General features: G+C 37.8%; 1 protein-coding gene across 4 annotated transcripts in view; it reads right to left on the reverse strand.

The window, feature by feature from the left end:
* Positions 1-17,681, reverse strand: part of LOC150087366 (transcription elongation regulator 1) — a 329,370-nt gene that overhangs the window by 160,838 nt on the left and 150,851 nt on the right. For all 4 annotated transcript variants that reach the window (XM_090371153.1, XM_090371154.1, XM_090371156.1 and 1 more), the window contains one exon: positions 5,386-5,587. In XM_090371153.1, the coding sequence (XP_090227279.1) occupies positions 5,386-5,587 (202 nt within the window). The remainder of the gene's footprint in view (positions 1-5,385; positions 5,588-17,681) is intronic.

Genomic DNA, 17,681 nt, shown 5'->3' on the forward strand with positions numbered 1-17,681 from the left:
CCATTATTGTTTTCTGTATTTATAAATGATATTGACGATGGTATATCAAGCTTAATGTCCAAGTTTGCAGATGATACAAAGGTTGGCAGGGTTGTCAAGGACACTACTGACCCTATGCTGCTGCAACAGGATTTGGAAAGGTTGAGCAGATGGGCTGAGAGGTGGCAAATGAAGTTTAAAATTGACAAATGTAAAGTACTACACATGGGAAACAGCAACCCCAGAGCAACGTATCAACTCTGTGGTACTACACTGACAGTGGTAGAGAATGAAAGGGACTTGGGGGTGGTTGTGCAGGCAGATATGAAGTTCTCTGAGCAGTGCAGACGGGCTGCAAGAGTAGCTCATGGAGTATTGTCCATGATATACAGGAATTTTTCCAGCAGGGATAAGGAGGTGATTATTCCATTGTATAAGGCAATGGTCAGGCCACACCTAGAGTACTGTATACAGGTCTGGAGGCCTCATTTCAAGAAGGATGTAGAGCTGCTGGAACGAGTACAGAGAAGGGCAACAAGATTAGTGAATGGAACAAAGGGGTGCTCTTACGAAGAAAGGCTTAAGTTTTGCAAATTACAGTGTCTGGAGACTAGGCACCAGCGAGGTGATCTGATAGAGGTGTATAAAGCCTTGAATGGTTTAAGCATGCTCAATGCTGATGGGATTCTTCCTCTAGCTCAGAAAAATCACCTGAGAGGGCATAAATTCAAATTGACGAAAGATAGATGTAGGATAGACGTGCGGAAATTTGCCTTTAGCCAGCAGGTGGTTGGTTGGTGGAACAGACTGCCATCCCTTGTGGTGGAGGTTGATAGCCTAAATAAGTTTAAGGCTCAGCTGGACAGGTATTTTGAACGAACAGAAGGGTGAAGTGGAAGTGGGTTTTTTTTTTTTTTTCTGGCTGATGCTGCATAAGCTTGCTTTCTTGCATTAAATGCCTCTACTAATGCTAATGCTAATTTGAATTTATGCCCCCTTAAGTTCGTAATCTGAACAAGTGGAAGGATCCCATCAGAATTCAGCGTGCTGAACCCATTCAAGGCCTTATACACCTCAATCAGATCACCGCGCAGGTGCCTAGTCTCCAGCCACTGCAGCAATTTGCAGAACTTAAGCCTCTCTTGATAAGAGGATCCCTTCATTCCCCTCACCAATCTTGTTGCCCTTCTCTGTACACGCTCAAGTAAATCTACATCCTTCCTAGGTGAAGGAAATCACCTAGGTCAAGTAAATCTACATCCTTTCTTTTCCTAGGTGAAGGAAAAGGTCCTGGGGGTAATTGTGCAGTCAGATATGAAGTTCTCTGAACGGTGCAGATGGGCTGATAGAGCAGGACATGGAGTTTTGTCAGTAATATATAGGAATTTTGCTAGCTGAGACAAGGAGGTGATTATTCCTTTTATAAGGCAATGGTCAGGCCACACCTTGAGTACTGCATACAAGTCTGGAGACTTCATTTTAGGAAGGATGTAGAGTTGCTAGAATGAGTACATAGAAGAGAAGGGCAACAAGACTGGTGAGAGGAACAAAGGTGTGCACCTATGAAGAAAGGCTTAAGACCCGAAAGTTGCAGCATCTGGAAACTAGGCACCTCCACGGTTATCTGATTGAGGTGTAAAAGGCCTTGAATGGTTTGAACAGGCTCAATGCTGATGGGATACTTCCACTTTTTTTTTCTTTCTTTTTTTTTTTTTTTTTTTGGTAGTTGTTGGCGCATCGGCTTCTGTGGCCATAATGCACTCCCAAGGTTTTTGCAGTACAGTAATACCCCGAAGTTACGCGATAGGTGGGTCCGACGAAAATCGCGTAAGTCGAATTCGCGTAAGTCGGGGTACAACTTTGCATATAAATACATATAAATGTTGCTTAATTGGGACCAAGGACTAACAAAAACACTAGTTTAGAAGAAAAATATTAATAAAATTGCAGTTCTTTATACATATTAATACAAAATATGTATTAAAAAAAACAAATGACTTACGTAAAAAAGTTATTTCGATGTCGATGGCTTCATAAAATCTCACAAATTCGTCTGACGACACAGCGCGTTCTTTTTTTCACGCAGAATTTCTTCGTAGCAAGCTAATAATTTTTTTATTCCTTGCTTTGTAGCTATAACGCGTTCTTCGTTGGAGTCTATGTTTTCTAAAATTTTTAAGCCCTTTACAATTGAGCCCTTTTCAATTTTCAACCTCTCAAGTTTGCAATTGTCATGTGCTTTTCGCCGTTGCTTCATTTAGGTCTGTAGTACGTGCAATATCACATGGTCTTTCATTTCGCTCAAAGCGTTTCACAATTTCATATTTTTTCTCTATCGACAGAGGCGGACTGGCCATAAGCCTTACCGGGGAAACCTCGGTGGGCCAGTGTGATTTTGGCCGTAAACCATAGTATGAGGCCACTATAAATTTTCCCGGGTAAGAATTTTTGATCCAGTCCGCCTCTGTTTATCGATATTGCTTTTCTTTTTCTCTCTGAATCTGCAGTGTCTTCACCAGGACGCTTCCTTTTCACACCTTTTAATTAAGAATTTTACTCATTTTTAGGGAATAAAGCACAATTACAAAACGAGGAGGCACGCTTGATACACATAAACAAAGCTGCGCGCACGTAGCAACTGAATAAACAACACCATAAAGGCAGAGATACACTATTAACACCTCACATTTCTAGGGGTTACTACCCTAAAACAATAAAAATCCAGTTGCGTTTCTGATAGTGAAATCTGTTATAAACTGGTAGTAAACTCGATCTAATTGCATTTGCAATTATACCGATAGCTGGAATTGTGTTGGTGATTATGGTGAAATTTGGTGAAACGTTATTATGGTGAAATGTGTTTCCCCTTCACTGATATAAAAAACATAAAAGCAGCAAAGTTGAATTTTGTTCATCTTTCGCTCTCATTCTCCGCCGTCGCACCGTATATCGATAACATATGAAAAACGACCTTGAAGATAGTGGGCGGCAGCGTTGCCAAACGAAAAAATCAAGAACCGCGTAACTCCGAGTTCGCGTAAGTCGGGGTAGCGTAAGTCGGGGTATTACTGTACTTTGATCCAAGCCCGAGGCGGGAGTCGAACCCGCGACCTTTGGGTTGCTAGGCAGGTACTTTACCCACCCGGCTAGCCCGGTCGGCATATTTCTGCTTGCTCGGACTAAGAAACTGAGAGGGACATAGATTCAAACTGAGGAAAGACAGTTGTAGAATAGATGTGTGGAAGTTTGCCTTTAGCCAAAGGGTAGTTGATTGTTGGAAGAGACTTCCATCTGTTGTTGTGGAAGTTGATAGCTTAAATAAATTTAAGGTTGAACTAGACAAACATTTAGTGACCAGATGGGTGAAATGGGAAGGTTTTTTTGTTTTGTTTTTTGGCTGGTGCTATAGAAGCTTGCCTTCTTGCATCATATGCCTCAACTAATGCTAATGGTAAGATGCACACTTGATATAGTGTAAAAATATAAAGGAAAAAACTGATTTCAGTAAATAATACGAAGGTCTTTGAGATAACAGAAGATGAGGTAAAGCAGTATATACTGGAACTTAGGAACATGTTTGGGTTTCTGCAGACCTTTCAGGACTAAGATATCAATGAGGAATAAAACAACTTTCTGAAAGCAACAAAGCCCAAGAAACCTATAGGTAAAAAGATATCCAAAGAAGAAAAAATTAGTCAAGAAACACTTGTCATGATAAACCAAAGACAACAAATGAAGAGCACAATAAATACTGACAAAGACAAAACTGAACATACTGAATTATGCAAAGCCATTAGAAAGGTACTCAGAGATGAAGATTTAACACAAAAAGTAGAAGCAGCATTAAGGAAAACAAAGGACTTAAATCAGCAATCATGGGCAGCAATACAGAAAGATAAATGATAATGTATCTAAAGAATAGTGATGGTATATTTATAAATAGCAGAGAAGGCATAATTCAAATAGCAGAAGACTACAATAAAGTATTATATAAGGTGCAAGGGAATGATGCCAGCAGTGGGGAAGATGGTTCACAAATTAGCAACACATATGACATACCCAATATCCTTCCTGATGAGGCAGAATATGCATCGAAGAAAATGAAGACTGAAAAAGCCCCAGGTGAAAATGAGGTTACTGTGGAGTTGTTAAAATTAGGAAGAAGAGAAATTACACAAAAACTGGCAAGACCCTTCACAAAATACATTAGGAAAGGCAATCAACCTAAGGAGTAGAATAATGCAATCATAATTTTGCTGCATAAGAAAGGTGACAAATCCAAAATTGGAAATTATAGACTAATTAGTTTGTTGTCCCATATCTACAAGTTGTTCACAAGAGTCATTACTAACAGATTAGAAAGAATACTTGAAGAGAATCAACTGAAAGAGCAAGCTGGCTTTAGGACAGTATTCTGAACTACAGATTACCTTCAGGTAATATCACAGCTAATGGAGAAAGCAAATGAATATAAAGCATCACTATGCTTGGCATTTGTGGATTATGAAAATGCATTTGACTCTATACAGCATAAGGCAATGTTTCGGGCACTGAAAAAACAAGGGACAGACACCCCATACATTATGATTTTGAAAAATATATATGAGAACACTACCTCCTTTATTAGACTAGACAAAGACAGCTGCAAGTTTAAAATTGAGAAAGGAGTTCGACAAGGAGACACAGTATCTTAGAAGTTGTTTACTGCTGCCCTTAAAGAAGCATTCAGAAGAGGACTTGTCACAGAAAGGAGTCCTAAACCATTTATTTATTTGCAGATGACATTGTGGTCATAAGGCATGATCCTGAAGAATTAGAGGAAAATCTTAATATGACTTATGGAAGCAAAACAACAACTCACCAAAAGAATGGAAGAGAAGCTGAAAACTATACAGTGAAGAATGGAACAAATTTAGAATAAGACTGTTGGATAAGAGGATTAGCACAAGGATTAGGCAGCAAACTCAAGTAAAGGACATTCTTCTCAAAACTGAAGAACTGAAATGGACTTGGGCAGGACATATAGCTCAAAGACATGACAGATGGGCTAAGAAAATACCAGAATGGTACCGAAGAGTAACTAAAAGAAAACGGGCAACACGACGGCGGAGATTGACAGATAAAATTAAAGAGTTTGTGGGCAGTAAATGGATGCACAAAACAGAAAGAACTGAAAAATTGCTGGAGAGGCCTTCATCTTGCAGTGAATTGAAAATGGCTGATGGTGATGATGACTATAATGTTTACATGTTTCTTATTGATGTGTAATATTTTATAATCCATATTTTGTATTGCACAATAGAAATCCTCAAAACACTGGCCTGAATCAGCAGCACCTTGATAAAGAAACTAACAGATTAGGGGAAAAAAAAAAAAAAGTGGTAATCACCCACCCAGAATACATACCTCCTTTTCTGCTAGCATATCTCGAAACTGTTTCATGCGAATTTCTAAGGGTATAGTTGCTCTTTCTTTTGCTGCTCTTAATTCTGCTTCAATAGCAGCATCCTTTCCTGCATCGATTAATTTTCTTCTTTGTGCGGAGTCATCATTATTTGCTTTATTTCCTTGTAAATTTTTGTCATCCTCTTCATTTTCATCACTCAGCCTTTTAAAGTATAATTGCAGAATTTAGTGCAAAAGCAGAAGAAATCACAAAATAATTATAGTTAAGGATATACTGAAATAATAAATAATAAATTTATTTTCTCCACAACACAAATATACTAATGTAAGACTTTGGCTGACTTTATAATTTGAGCAATAGTAATTAGACAATTATTACCACAAAATCATTAAGTTTATTTATAAAAGTAAGAAATATAAGAAGCAAGGACAAACAGATAGTTGTATACAGGACTTAACAAGTTGGTTTAAAATTTAGTTGCCACTGCCAAGCGAGTCATCAGCTGGTGGGGGTGGGGGGAACAGCTATTACAAGCAACCCCTGTATAACACAGTACTTCTACAACACGGTTTTGCTCTAACATGACTGATAAATTGCGGTAATCCTCACACAATATGGTACTTATATAACAAGATTAGAGAATTGCGACAAACCTTGCATAACAAGGCATTTTTCAGCTTTTCTGGAGGGAAAACCTGCTAAAAAATATAAAATGCAAAAAAAAAAAAAAAAAGAAAAGAAAAATTGGGAAATTCTGTGTTACTGAACTTGTGGAAAAAAACTTAGATTTCAAAGTTTTATTATTATTGGATAATGTGCCAGGCCATCCAAAAAGATTTAAGACATTCAAGCAGTGAAGTAATATTCCTACTACCAAAAATGTTTTTAAATTTACCTTTAAAACTCATTACATCAGAAAATCGTTACAATGGATTTTGGAAAAAATTGATTCCAAATCTATTGAAGTGATGAAGGCATGGAAACATTTTTCAATTGTGGACTGTATCAGAGCTTTATCGCTCAAAGTAAAAACCAACCGTCAACATTAACTGAGTGTTGGAAAAATGTATGGCCAGAGTAATTTCTTTCAGGATATACGGACAAACAGTCATAAAATGGAATCGGTGCGATAGTACAACTGCAGGGTCAGTTTTGATATGATTTGCTTGATTGATGTTTCTGTTCATTGACATTCTTTTTATTTATTTTATTTTTTTTGGATTATAAAATTTAAAACAGTAAAAAAGATGTGCAATCAATAAGGACACACAAATTACACAAGTTTACGAAGCTTAAAAACTAGGAATGAAGTAAAGATTCTGAAAATTTGTTTTTTATATGACTGAAGATGTCATGGAAGGGGAAACACATTTCACCATAATAATGTAAAAACCCACAGAATTCAGGCTATTGGTATTATCACAAATGCAGTAAGATTGAGTTTACTACCTGTTTATAATTACACTGCACTAACAGGAAAGCCCAATAAACTGGGAACTGTAAATTGTTTTTATTGTTTTATGGTAATGACCTTTAAAGATGTGCTCCTCTGCTCATGCCTCAAGAAATTTCTGTGTGAACAGAAAAATGTGAGCTCCTGTGTGTGTGTGTGTGTGTGTGTGTGTGTGTGTGTGTGTGTGTGTGTGTGTGTGTGTGTGTGTGTGTGTGTGTGTGTGTGTGTTGTTTGGTTTTTAGGAGAATTAGCAACTAAGGCCATACTGCTCCGGGATATGCGGTGGTCATTCCCTGACCTTTCCGCATCCTCTATATTTGGTGGTGACGGGCTCGAACCCCGGTCTAATCGAGAAGCATGTGCTATGCACTGCTGCTCCTTCCCACCTGGCTACGGAGTCGCCGTGAGCTCCTGAAAACGAGTCAGCCTACAATATCACCTGTTATCTTGTGGATACAGCAAATGACAACAGTGTCTCCCCAACCAATACAAGTACAGTTGTTTGTTGTTCTTTGTTAGTTGTTGGCACATCAGCTTCTGTGGCCATAATGCATACAAGTACAGTAAATGGGAAATAGCTCTCACACATTTTAAATTTGCATTTTTTAAACTTCGTAAACTTGTGTGTATTGCTCCGGGGTTCGCTAAGTTCAACTTGGTGCCACGTTTTGCGTTCACTTGGTGTTACTCGCAGACGAAATTGTGCAGGAGCCAATGTGAAAATCGAGTTATGCTCACATTGTTCCCTAATATATCAGTTGCGTTTGGGCAAATTCGCATTGTGCAAATGTGCCTTATAGCAGTACTGATTGTATTTAATACAATAAACCAAGCAGAACTGGAGATCTAAATATTAGAAACATTGGCTATTCGAAATATATCTATACACCATGAATTGTCAAACTAACACAGTAAGGTAATCTGCGAAAAGATCTCAACCTCCCAAACACTACCTAGTTAATTTCACAAATATACGTGGTCTCAGTTATAATCTCAACGATGTCCACTTCCACTTGCAGTCTTCCCAAACTTCATATACTTTTTTTTGACAGAATCTCAGTTATCAGTTGATTCAAGTACTGCTCCTCTCAGTTGCCCAAATTATTAGCTGTAAAATTCTTTTCCCCTCAAATGTGGTACTTGTGCATATGTCCACTCCTATATTCCCTGCCAGAGACTTGTTTATTTGGATTCTCCTCTTTTCGATCTTCTTTGTCTTAAAATATCTCTACTTCATTTTGTCAAATTTATCTGTTGTCTCTACCAACTACACTAATCACTTGGAGCTCTTTTATTTCCTCTCTTTGCAACTCCAGTCCAACTTTCCTAACAGCGAGGTAATTTTCCTTGTTGATTTTAATGTTCACAACTCCAGCTGGCTTCCGTTTTCTAGTCACACCGATCTAGCTGGTCGAGATGCTGAAGCTTTTGCAATTACTAATGAACTCGCACAGATTGTTCATTTACTTACCAGAATAACGGACAATCCTAACCATACAGCCAACGCGGTTGATATTTTTCTCACAAACAACTCTTCTAAGTACACGGTCAAAGTGAGTTGTCCTTTAGGCACCTCAGATCACAACTTGGTGATTGTCTCTTCTCCAATTGAGCCTTTATCTCATGGTTATTCCCAACATCGTGTTGTTTGGCATTACAAGGATGCAAAATAGAATGACCTGCAATATTTCTTTTCTTCTTTTCCTTGGTCGGATTACTGTTTCAAAACTTGATGTTTGCTCAGATCGTGTCAGTGAAATTATTCCACACTCCACTTTAAAATCTCGTCCTTTATCTAAACCTTGGTTTTCCAATAAATGTGCTAAGGCTGTTCAAGAGAAGAACGTTGCATATCGTAATTGGCTTGTTTCTAATTCTTCAGTTTCATTTTCTGCCTACACCAAAGCTTGCAACAATTGTAAAGCAGTTATTAATCAGTCCAAACTAGATTTTGAACAAGCTAAGAGTAGAAAACTTGCTTCTTGCTGTAATGGTAGCCGAGCATTCTGGTCTCTTGCCAAAGCTATTGGCCGCAACTTTTGCCCATCTCTGCTCCCACCTCTGTCAAAACCAGACAGTTCTGTTGTCACTTCAGCCAAGGATAAAGCTGACCTGCTAGCATCCCCTCTTTCTTCATACTCATATATTAATGATCTTGGTAAAACACCTCCCACCATTCCCACTCCTGTGGTCTTCGGTCAAAAGGATGTCAGAGGGATTTTGACGAAACCTGATGCTCAGAAAGCTCCAGGTCCTGATTGCATTTCTCCACTTGTTCTCAAAATCTGTGCTCCTGAACTTACTCCTGTTCTTTGCCATCTTTTTTCACTTTCTTATTCCAGAGGTGTTTTATCTTCTGCTTAGAAATTTGCTGATATCCAGCCAGTTCCTAAAAAGGGTGACAAATCCCTCCCATCTAATTTTCGTCCCATTGCAATTACTTCTACTCTTTCTAAAGTAATGGAAAAATCAATTAATTGGCAACTCAAACTACCTAGAAACCTGCCGCCTGATCAACAATCACCAGTGTGGATTCTGTCAGTGTCGATCCACTGATGATATTCTGGCTTATGTTACCCATTTATGGACTAATTCAATGGAAAGGTTCGATGAAACACAAGCAGTTGCTCTTGAATCTCAAAAGCTTTTGATCGTGTTTGGCATAAAGGTCTTCTAAACAAGCTTCCATCTTATGGTTTGCCAACTGCTTTTTGAAATTGGTTATCCAGTTTTCTCTCTGATCGCTCACTGGGGCTGAGGGTAGATGGCTCTCTCTCTCTCTCTTCTAACTTCTCCACTAATCCTGGTGTCCTCCCAAGGTTCACTTGTGAGGACACCAGGTTATAAACTTTGTACAAATCGCAAATCCCCTACCATGGAATACTGTTCCCACATCTGGGGCGGTTGGCATAAAGGCTTGGTGGCGGGGCGGGGGGGGATACACGGACTAAAAGGTTGAGAGTGGCCTGTGGCCACTATCAACCTTTTAGTCCGTGTATCTCCCCCCCCCCCCCGCCACCAAGCTAGCAGTTTTCCAACCCACCTAACACTGCCTCGATAGCATCAGCAAATATTCTTGCACCCTTTCTATTTAAATGTACCTCATCCCTGTAGAAGCAGTCTCTTCTGTCAACAAGCACAGACCAGGCTGAAAAAAAATTCTACCCCTTGAGTCTTGCACAATCTCTCCAGGGCTGAATTGATCAACAAGGCTCCCATCATATACTCCCTCCTATCGTGTCTGGACAGAATTGCAGAGACTTTCATATTAACCCTAAGACGTGACTTTTTTTCAACAATGACCTGTACTTGTTGAGTAAATCTGCAGATCTCTTACTCTTAATGTCATTAGCAATAGCCTTCTTCTCTTTAGTTCTAATTTGTAGATCACCTGTTATATCTTTGTTTTTCAATAAGGAACAACTAAGGCATGTTGAAAGAGGGGTTCTCTCCAATTCCATAAAAATTTGTCACCACTACTATCGCAAATTACAACAATCACTTCACTTTTGTGCTAACCATCATTATTCAAAACGTTCTTTTCCTTTCTTCTAGCAATATAGCAGGATAATTTATACTTAAATAACTTGCGATTTAGTAAAACATAAACAAACAAACAAAAAAAACTTGAAGATTAAAAGTCAATATGTGTATTAAGTTCCACTTCAAAAAAATAAAAATAACAATAACGCTGATAATGGCATTTATTTAATAGTTATAAAGTAATATTTTTTTTTTAGAGATCTACAATTTAGTTCTTAGGCATATGTCAATAATTTAGCAGACTGAAAGACTAAAAGGCAGAAACTACAGGGTCTGATCAAAAAGTTCTGGGGCTTTATTTAAAAAAAATAAAAGTGGTGGATGTAGAAAAAAAAGATGAATAACTCTAGGGAAGAAATCACCACATTACCGGATCAAACTAACTCCCATTTATCAGCAGATAAATAATTTCCAAAATGATCAAGAATCTGTCAAAGATAACCAACAGTCAGGTCAACCCTGAATTTCAAGGAATGGTGAAATGGCTAGTAGAATAATGCACAAAAATATTTGTTCTGATTGGCGATTAAACATCCAAAAAAAACTACAAACGAAGCAGGAATCTTCTTTGGTTGATACCAGGCAATTTTTATCAAAAACCTTGGCATATGTCAAGCATCAGCAAAATTTGTTTAAAGATTGTTGAATGATGACCAAACCTCAAGAACTGTGTGAAGAGCTATAAAGGGCAGAAATGTTCCTAACATTATCAAATCGCACTGTTATTGATGAAGAAACATGGTGTACAGGTACAATCTCAAAATGGAGGGAGAAAAAAAAGAAATATATATATATACACCAGTGTTCAAAGTAAGTGCATCAGTCCTTAAAATTGTAATTGTCGTCTGAATAACGTAAGTATATGGCAATATTTCTTACAGATTGCATCAGATAAGATTGACATGCATGGGTGATGACGTAATATTGCACCAGCTTTTACTTTGTTATATAATCATTGCTTGTGTCAGGATGGCGAGTTACATGCAGTTGACGCCACGAAGAAAGAGTTCTATTGTTGCTTTATGCGAGGAAGGATGTTCTTCTCATCATATTGCTTATAGAGTGTCTTGTAATCGGTCGACAGTGAGTAGATTTCTTTCCAAACTGGTTCTGCTGATAAGAAAAAAGGAACCAGGTGCAAACGAGTCTCTGTGCCAAAACAGGATAGCGTTTTGAAGCGCTTATGCCTTAAAAACCGTAAAGCTTCTTCATCTGAGCTGAAAAGAGAATGGGAAGAACATGCAGGAGTGGTAGCAAGTCAGAAGACACCTCTTCAGAAATGGACTTCTAGCCCATCATCCTAAGAAGAAGCCCCTCCTCACACAAAAAATGAAAAAGGCCCGATTAATTTGGTGTAAGGACCATGTCAAATAGACTACTGAGCAGTGGAAGCCAGTTATTTTCTTGGATGAGAAGAAATTCAACCTGCATGTCTCTGATGGGAGATAAACAATTCGCCATACACGTGGTGAAGAATACCATCCAGACTGTATGGTGTCTACAGTGAAATTCGCTACCAGCCAAATGATATGAGGGTGCATTTCATATCGCGGAGTAGGTCACCTGCAGTTTATAAAAGGTTCTGTAAATGCCAACGGTTACCTGGCTATATTGGAAGGCAAATTGCTGCCAACCATTAGAGACCATTTCAACCTGCCAAGTGACTGCATCTTTCAGGATGACTCTGCTCCTTATCATCGAGCAAAAAGTGTAAGTAGGCACTTCTATAGTTACTTTAGCTTCATTTTTGCATTAGAGGTTCAACGGTAACATGTTTACATTTGTTACAGGTGAAAAAATGGTTGGAAGAAACGTCAATTACAACTCTTAGCTGGCCAGGAAACAGCCCGGACCTGAATCCTATAGAGAACTGTTGGCATTGTGTGGAATCTGCAGTTGCCAGAAAGAAATCAAAGACCCTTTGTGAATTTCAGGGATCCATAATTTGTGTTTGGAACCACGAACTATCAGTTGATTATCTTCAGAAATCGATCTTGTCAATGCCTCGACAGTGTGCTGCTGTCATCAGGGCCAGGGGGGTTCAACTAAATATTAGTTTGCACCTGGTGAGCTTTTCATTTTGTTTCCATTTAAAATAAACTGAAGCAAACTGAGGGCTTCTGATAACATTTTAACCATAATTGTCGTGTTTAACAAAACTGTTGCAAATGCTCATTTTGTAATATTTTGAGTGGGAGTAGTTACAGGTCAAATATTACTTAGCTTTGCCTTAACTATTAATAAATATCTTTTGTTTACATTTCTATTTGAGATGCTAGTCATTAATGTAACATACCATCATGAAAAATGGTTAGAAATGTGAAATTCCTAGGTGATGCACTTTCTTTGAACACCAGTGTATATATATATATATACACACACACACACAGCTAGGTTGCGATTAATGTGAGTTTGAATAATGTGATATTTGATTTAGTGCGAATTGTATTACATTTTTTTACCAGGTTGCATTTAATGCGAACCAAAATTCGGTTAAGGCGAGGCTAGCTGCACTAGCCTCGTATTAGACGATTAGTCTCGCATTAGACACTGCCACATTTGTTTATCTTCGCGTATGCATGTGCTACTGCCTGTCGTAATATACGTTAAGTTTTTGTGATTTGTTTTAATAATTTTAAGAAGTGCCCTTAACAAAATGGGCAAAAGGAAGATTCCTTCAGATAAAAACACTACGAGCGCAAAAAAGAAGAAGCTCATTATTAGATTAGAGCAAAAAATTGATGTGATTGAACGACACGAACGCGGTCATAGCAACTCTAAAATAGGACGAGATGTCGGAATACCTGAATCTATGGTACGGAATATTATAAAACACATGGAGGAAATAAAAGAAAAATCTAAAGTTGCATCAGCCTTTTGTGGTTTGCAAACATCTACAAGGAAGAGAATTATTACTATGATAGAAATGGGGCGTCTTTTAGATTGAGTATTGCAATCAAAAACACATTTCCCTTAGCAGAGCAGCTATTCAGACAAAAGCTTTAAATTTGTTTAAGAGAGTGAAAGAAAAAAAATAAAGAAGTAGAAGAAACGTTTAGTGCAAGTGATGGTTGGTTTGATCGATTTAAAAATAGAGTTCAGCTGCATAACATTATAAAGTTACCAGTGAGGTGGCCAATGCAGATGAGGATACAGCATCTAAATATCCATATAAAAAAAAAAAAACCTGAAGATGGTGGATACAGTGATCAACAAATATTTAACGTGGATGAAACCAGTTTATTCTGGAAAATGATGCCTTCCAGAACTTACATTTCTAAGAAAGAAAAAATCTCAACCTGGATTTAAAATGTTTATCATCATCATCATCATCAGCCATTTTCAATCCACTGCAGGATGAAGGCCTCTCCAGCAACTTTCCAATTCCTTCTGTTTTGAGCACTGGCCATCCATTTACTACTCAAAAACTCATGAATTTCATCTATCCATCTCCGCCTTTGTCTTCCAGGTTTTCTTCTAGCTCCTCTTGGGTACCATTCTGTTATTTTCTTAGTCCATCTGTCATCATGTCTTCTAGCTATGTGTCCTGCCCAAGACCATTTTAGTTCTTTAGTTTTGATAAGAATGTCCTTTACTTGAGTTTGCTGCCTAATCCATGTGTTTCTCTTCTTATCTAACAGTTTAATTCCCAATATAATTCGTTCCATTCTTCGCTGTGTAGTTCTTAGCTTCTCTTCCATTCTTTTGGTGAGTGCCCAAGTTTCACTTCCATAAGTCATGGTGGGGAGTATACATTGATTCATTATTTTACGTTTCAGACAAACTGGGATATTGCTCTTCAGTATGTGACTATATTTCGTGAATGCTATCCATCCAAAATTTATTCTTCTCTTGACTTCCAGCCATTTATCATTATTACAGCTAATAACTTGTCCCAGATAAGTATATGACTCCACCTTTTCAATTACTGCTCCTTCAATCATTATTTCCCTTTCCGTGGCATACCTGTTCATCATTACTTTTGTTTTAGCCATATTCATCTTTAGTCCAAAATCCTTACTAACTGTACATAACTGATTAAGATTTTCCTCTAATTCTTTGGGATCGTGGCTTATGACTACAATGTCATCTGCAAATCGTAAATGGTTTAGGTACTCTCCGTTCACATTGACTCCTTTCTGCGACCAGTCTAATCTTCTGAAAGCTTCCTCAAGGGCAGCAGTAAACAGCTTCGGAGATATTGTGTCTCCTTGTCGAACTCCTTTCTCGATTTTAAATTTCCTACTGTCTTTGTCTAGTCTAATAAAGGATGTAGCACTCTCATATATTTTCTTCAAAATCATAATATATGGAGTATCTATGCCTTGTCTTTCCAGTGCCCAAAACATTGCCTTATGCTATATGGAGTCAAATGCCTTTTCATAATCCACAAATGCCAGGCATAATGGTGTTTTATATTCATTTGCTTTCTCCATTAGCTGTGATATTACGTGAAGGTGATCCATAGTTGAGAATCCTGTCCTAAAGCCAGCTTGCTCTTTCGGTCAAGTATTCTTTCTAATCTGTTAGTAATGACCCTTGTGAACAACTTGTAGATATGGGATAACAAGCTAATTGGTCTATAATTTCCAATTTCTGATTTATCTCCTTTCTTATGCAGCAAAACTATGATTGCATTATTCCACTGCTTAGGCATCACACCTTTTCTAATGCACTTTGTGAAGAGCCTTGCCAGTTTTTGTGTTATGTCTCTTCCTCCCAATTTTAACAACTCTACAGTAACTTCATCTTCCCCCGGGGCTTTCTGATTCTTCATTTTCTTCAATGCATGTTCTACCTCATCAGGAAGAATATCGGGTATGTCGTATGTGTTGCTACTTTGCAATCCATCTTCCCCACTGCTGGTATCATTCCCTCGCTCCTTGTATAATTCTCTATAGTAGTCTTCTGCTATTTGAATTATGCCTTCTCTGCTGTTTATAAGTACACCATCGCTATTCTTCAGTTTCAGTATCATTTGTCTTTCTGTATTACTGCTCATGGCTGCTGATTTCAATCCTTTGTTTTCCCTTAATGCTTGTTCTACTTTTCTTGTGTTAAATCTTCTTATGTCCTCTCTGAGTCTCTTTCTAATGGCTTTGCATAACTCAGTATACTCAATTTTCTCCCTGTCAGTGTTTTTCTTGCTCTTCATTTGTCGTCTTTGGTTCATCATGACAAGTGTTTCTTGACTAATTTTTTCTTCTTTGGATTTCTGTTTCCCTATAGGTTTCTTGGGCTTTATCACTTTCAGAAAGTTGTAATATTCCTCGTCGATATCTTGGTCCTGAGCAGTCTGCAGAAGCTCAAACTTGTTCTTAAGTTCCAGTACATACTGCTTTTTTTCCTCCTCTGTTATCTCAAAGACCTTTGTATTATTTACTCGAGTCAGTTTTTTCCTTTCCTTTCCTACATCTATATCAAGTGTACATCTTACCATTCTATGATCACTTCCAACATTTACCTTATTCAGGACGGTAACATCATTCACAATATATCTTCTGTTAGTGAGGATGAAGTCGATTTCATTAGTTGTTAATCCATTTGGACTCTTCCATGTCCACTTTCTGTTCACCCTTTTCTTGAAAAAAGTGTTCATTACTGACATTCCTTGAGATTCTGCAAATTCCACAAGTCTTTCACCTCTTTTATTTCTTTCACCAATTCCAAAATTTCCTATAGTTCCTCTTTCTGCGCTGTTTTGCCTTTTTCCAACCTTAGCATTGAAATCCCCCATAATAATAGTGTAGTGGGTTTTCTGCTCATCTAGAAGACTCAATTTCAGTGTACATTTCTTCAACCTCTTCATCATCATGGCTCGATGTTGGTGCATAAATCATTATAATCTTTAGCTTGTACCTCTTAGAAATCTTGAGTATTAGTCTTGACACCCTTGGTGATGTACTTTTAAATTCCAAAATGTTGTTTTTAAAATCTTTATGGACCAGAAACCCAACTCCACCTTCACTCCTTTCACTGTTTCCATTGGTGTACAGCAGATTTCCACTTGATAAACTGATAAGTGATTCATTTCTTCTTCTTGTTTCAGCCAAACCGATGATATTCCAATTTACATTTTCTAATTCCTTTTCCAGCTCTAATATCCTGTCTTCACCGATGAGTGATCGTACGTTATAACAGGCCAAGTTCAATTTCCGTGCATGGCAGCCTGGTCGTACCCAGAGATGCTTGTTTATCGGTAAAATGTTTAAAGATCACCTAACACTTTTATTGGGAGGCAATGCTCAAGGTGATTTTAAATTGAAACCGATGCTTGTTTATCGGTCTCCAAATCCTCGCACTCTAAAAGGCTACAACTATAGATCACTTCCAGTTATTTGGCGATCAAACAAGAAAGCATGGGTGACCCAAGCTGTGTTCACTGACTGGTTTTCAAGCTATTTTTGTCCAGCTGTTGAAAAATATTGCAAGGAAAGCAACATCACATTTAAAGTTCTACTAATTTTGGATAATGCTCCAGGTCATCCAACTACACTCAGTTCATTGGGTGAAAATGTAAAAATCATTTTTTTGCTGCCAAACACAACATTCTTTGTTGCTGCCCATGAATCAAGGGACCATCGCAACATTTAAGGCCTACTACATAAGAAAAACATTTGAACAGGCAATTGCTGAAACTACAGGAGACGATGCAATTTCCTTAACAGAGTTCTGGAAAAATTATAACATCAGACATGCAATAGAAAATATTGAGCATGCTTGGCAACAAATAACTGCAAACAACATGTGTGGAGTGTAGAAGTGCATTTTGTCTCATTGTGCAAATAGTGGTGGTTTCGAAGAAACTGTTATAGAAGAAATAACAAATATTGGAAGAGAACTTGGATTTGATGAACTAGAAAATGGCGATGTTCGGGAACTGCTCAATTCACACTTGGAAGAATTGACTCAGGATGATCTCCTACTTTTAGATCAACAAAGAGCATTTGAAGAAGCCGACAATGATGCCGAAGAACGAGATAATGTGAAAGTGAAGGGTTCACTCTCAAGGAATTCGAAGATATTTTTCAAGCTGTAGAAGTTGTGAAGCAAAAAAATTATGGATGCTGACACTAACCTCGATCGAAGCATGCAAATTCACCGAGATGTGGATAAAACACTCTGCATCTACCAACATATGTACGAAGATTTAAAGGAGAAAACAGTTCAGTCCACGCTACTAAAATATTTCAAAAGACAATAAATTGTTTTCGTCAGTGTAAGCTTACCTTTAGGAATGATATTTAGAATTTTTTTGTTTTTATTTTGCTTTCTATAATTACAGTACTATATGACTTT

Source organism: Mastigoproctus giganteus, chromosome 4 (genome assembly GCF_048544385.1).
Source record: "Mastigoproctus giganteus isolate SK-2022 chromosome 4, ASM4854438v1, whole genome shotgun sequence".
NCBI classification, from domain to species: domain Eukaryota; kingdom Metazoa; phylum Arthropoda; class Arachnida; order Uropygi; family Thelyphonidae; genus Mastigoproctus; species Mastigoproctus giganteus.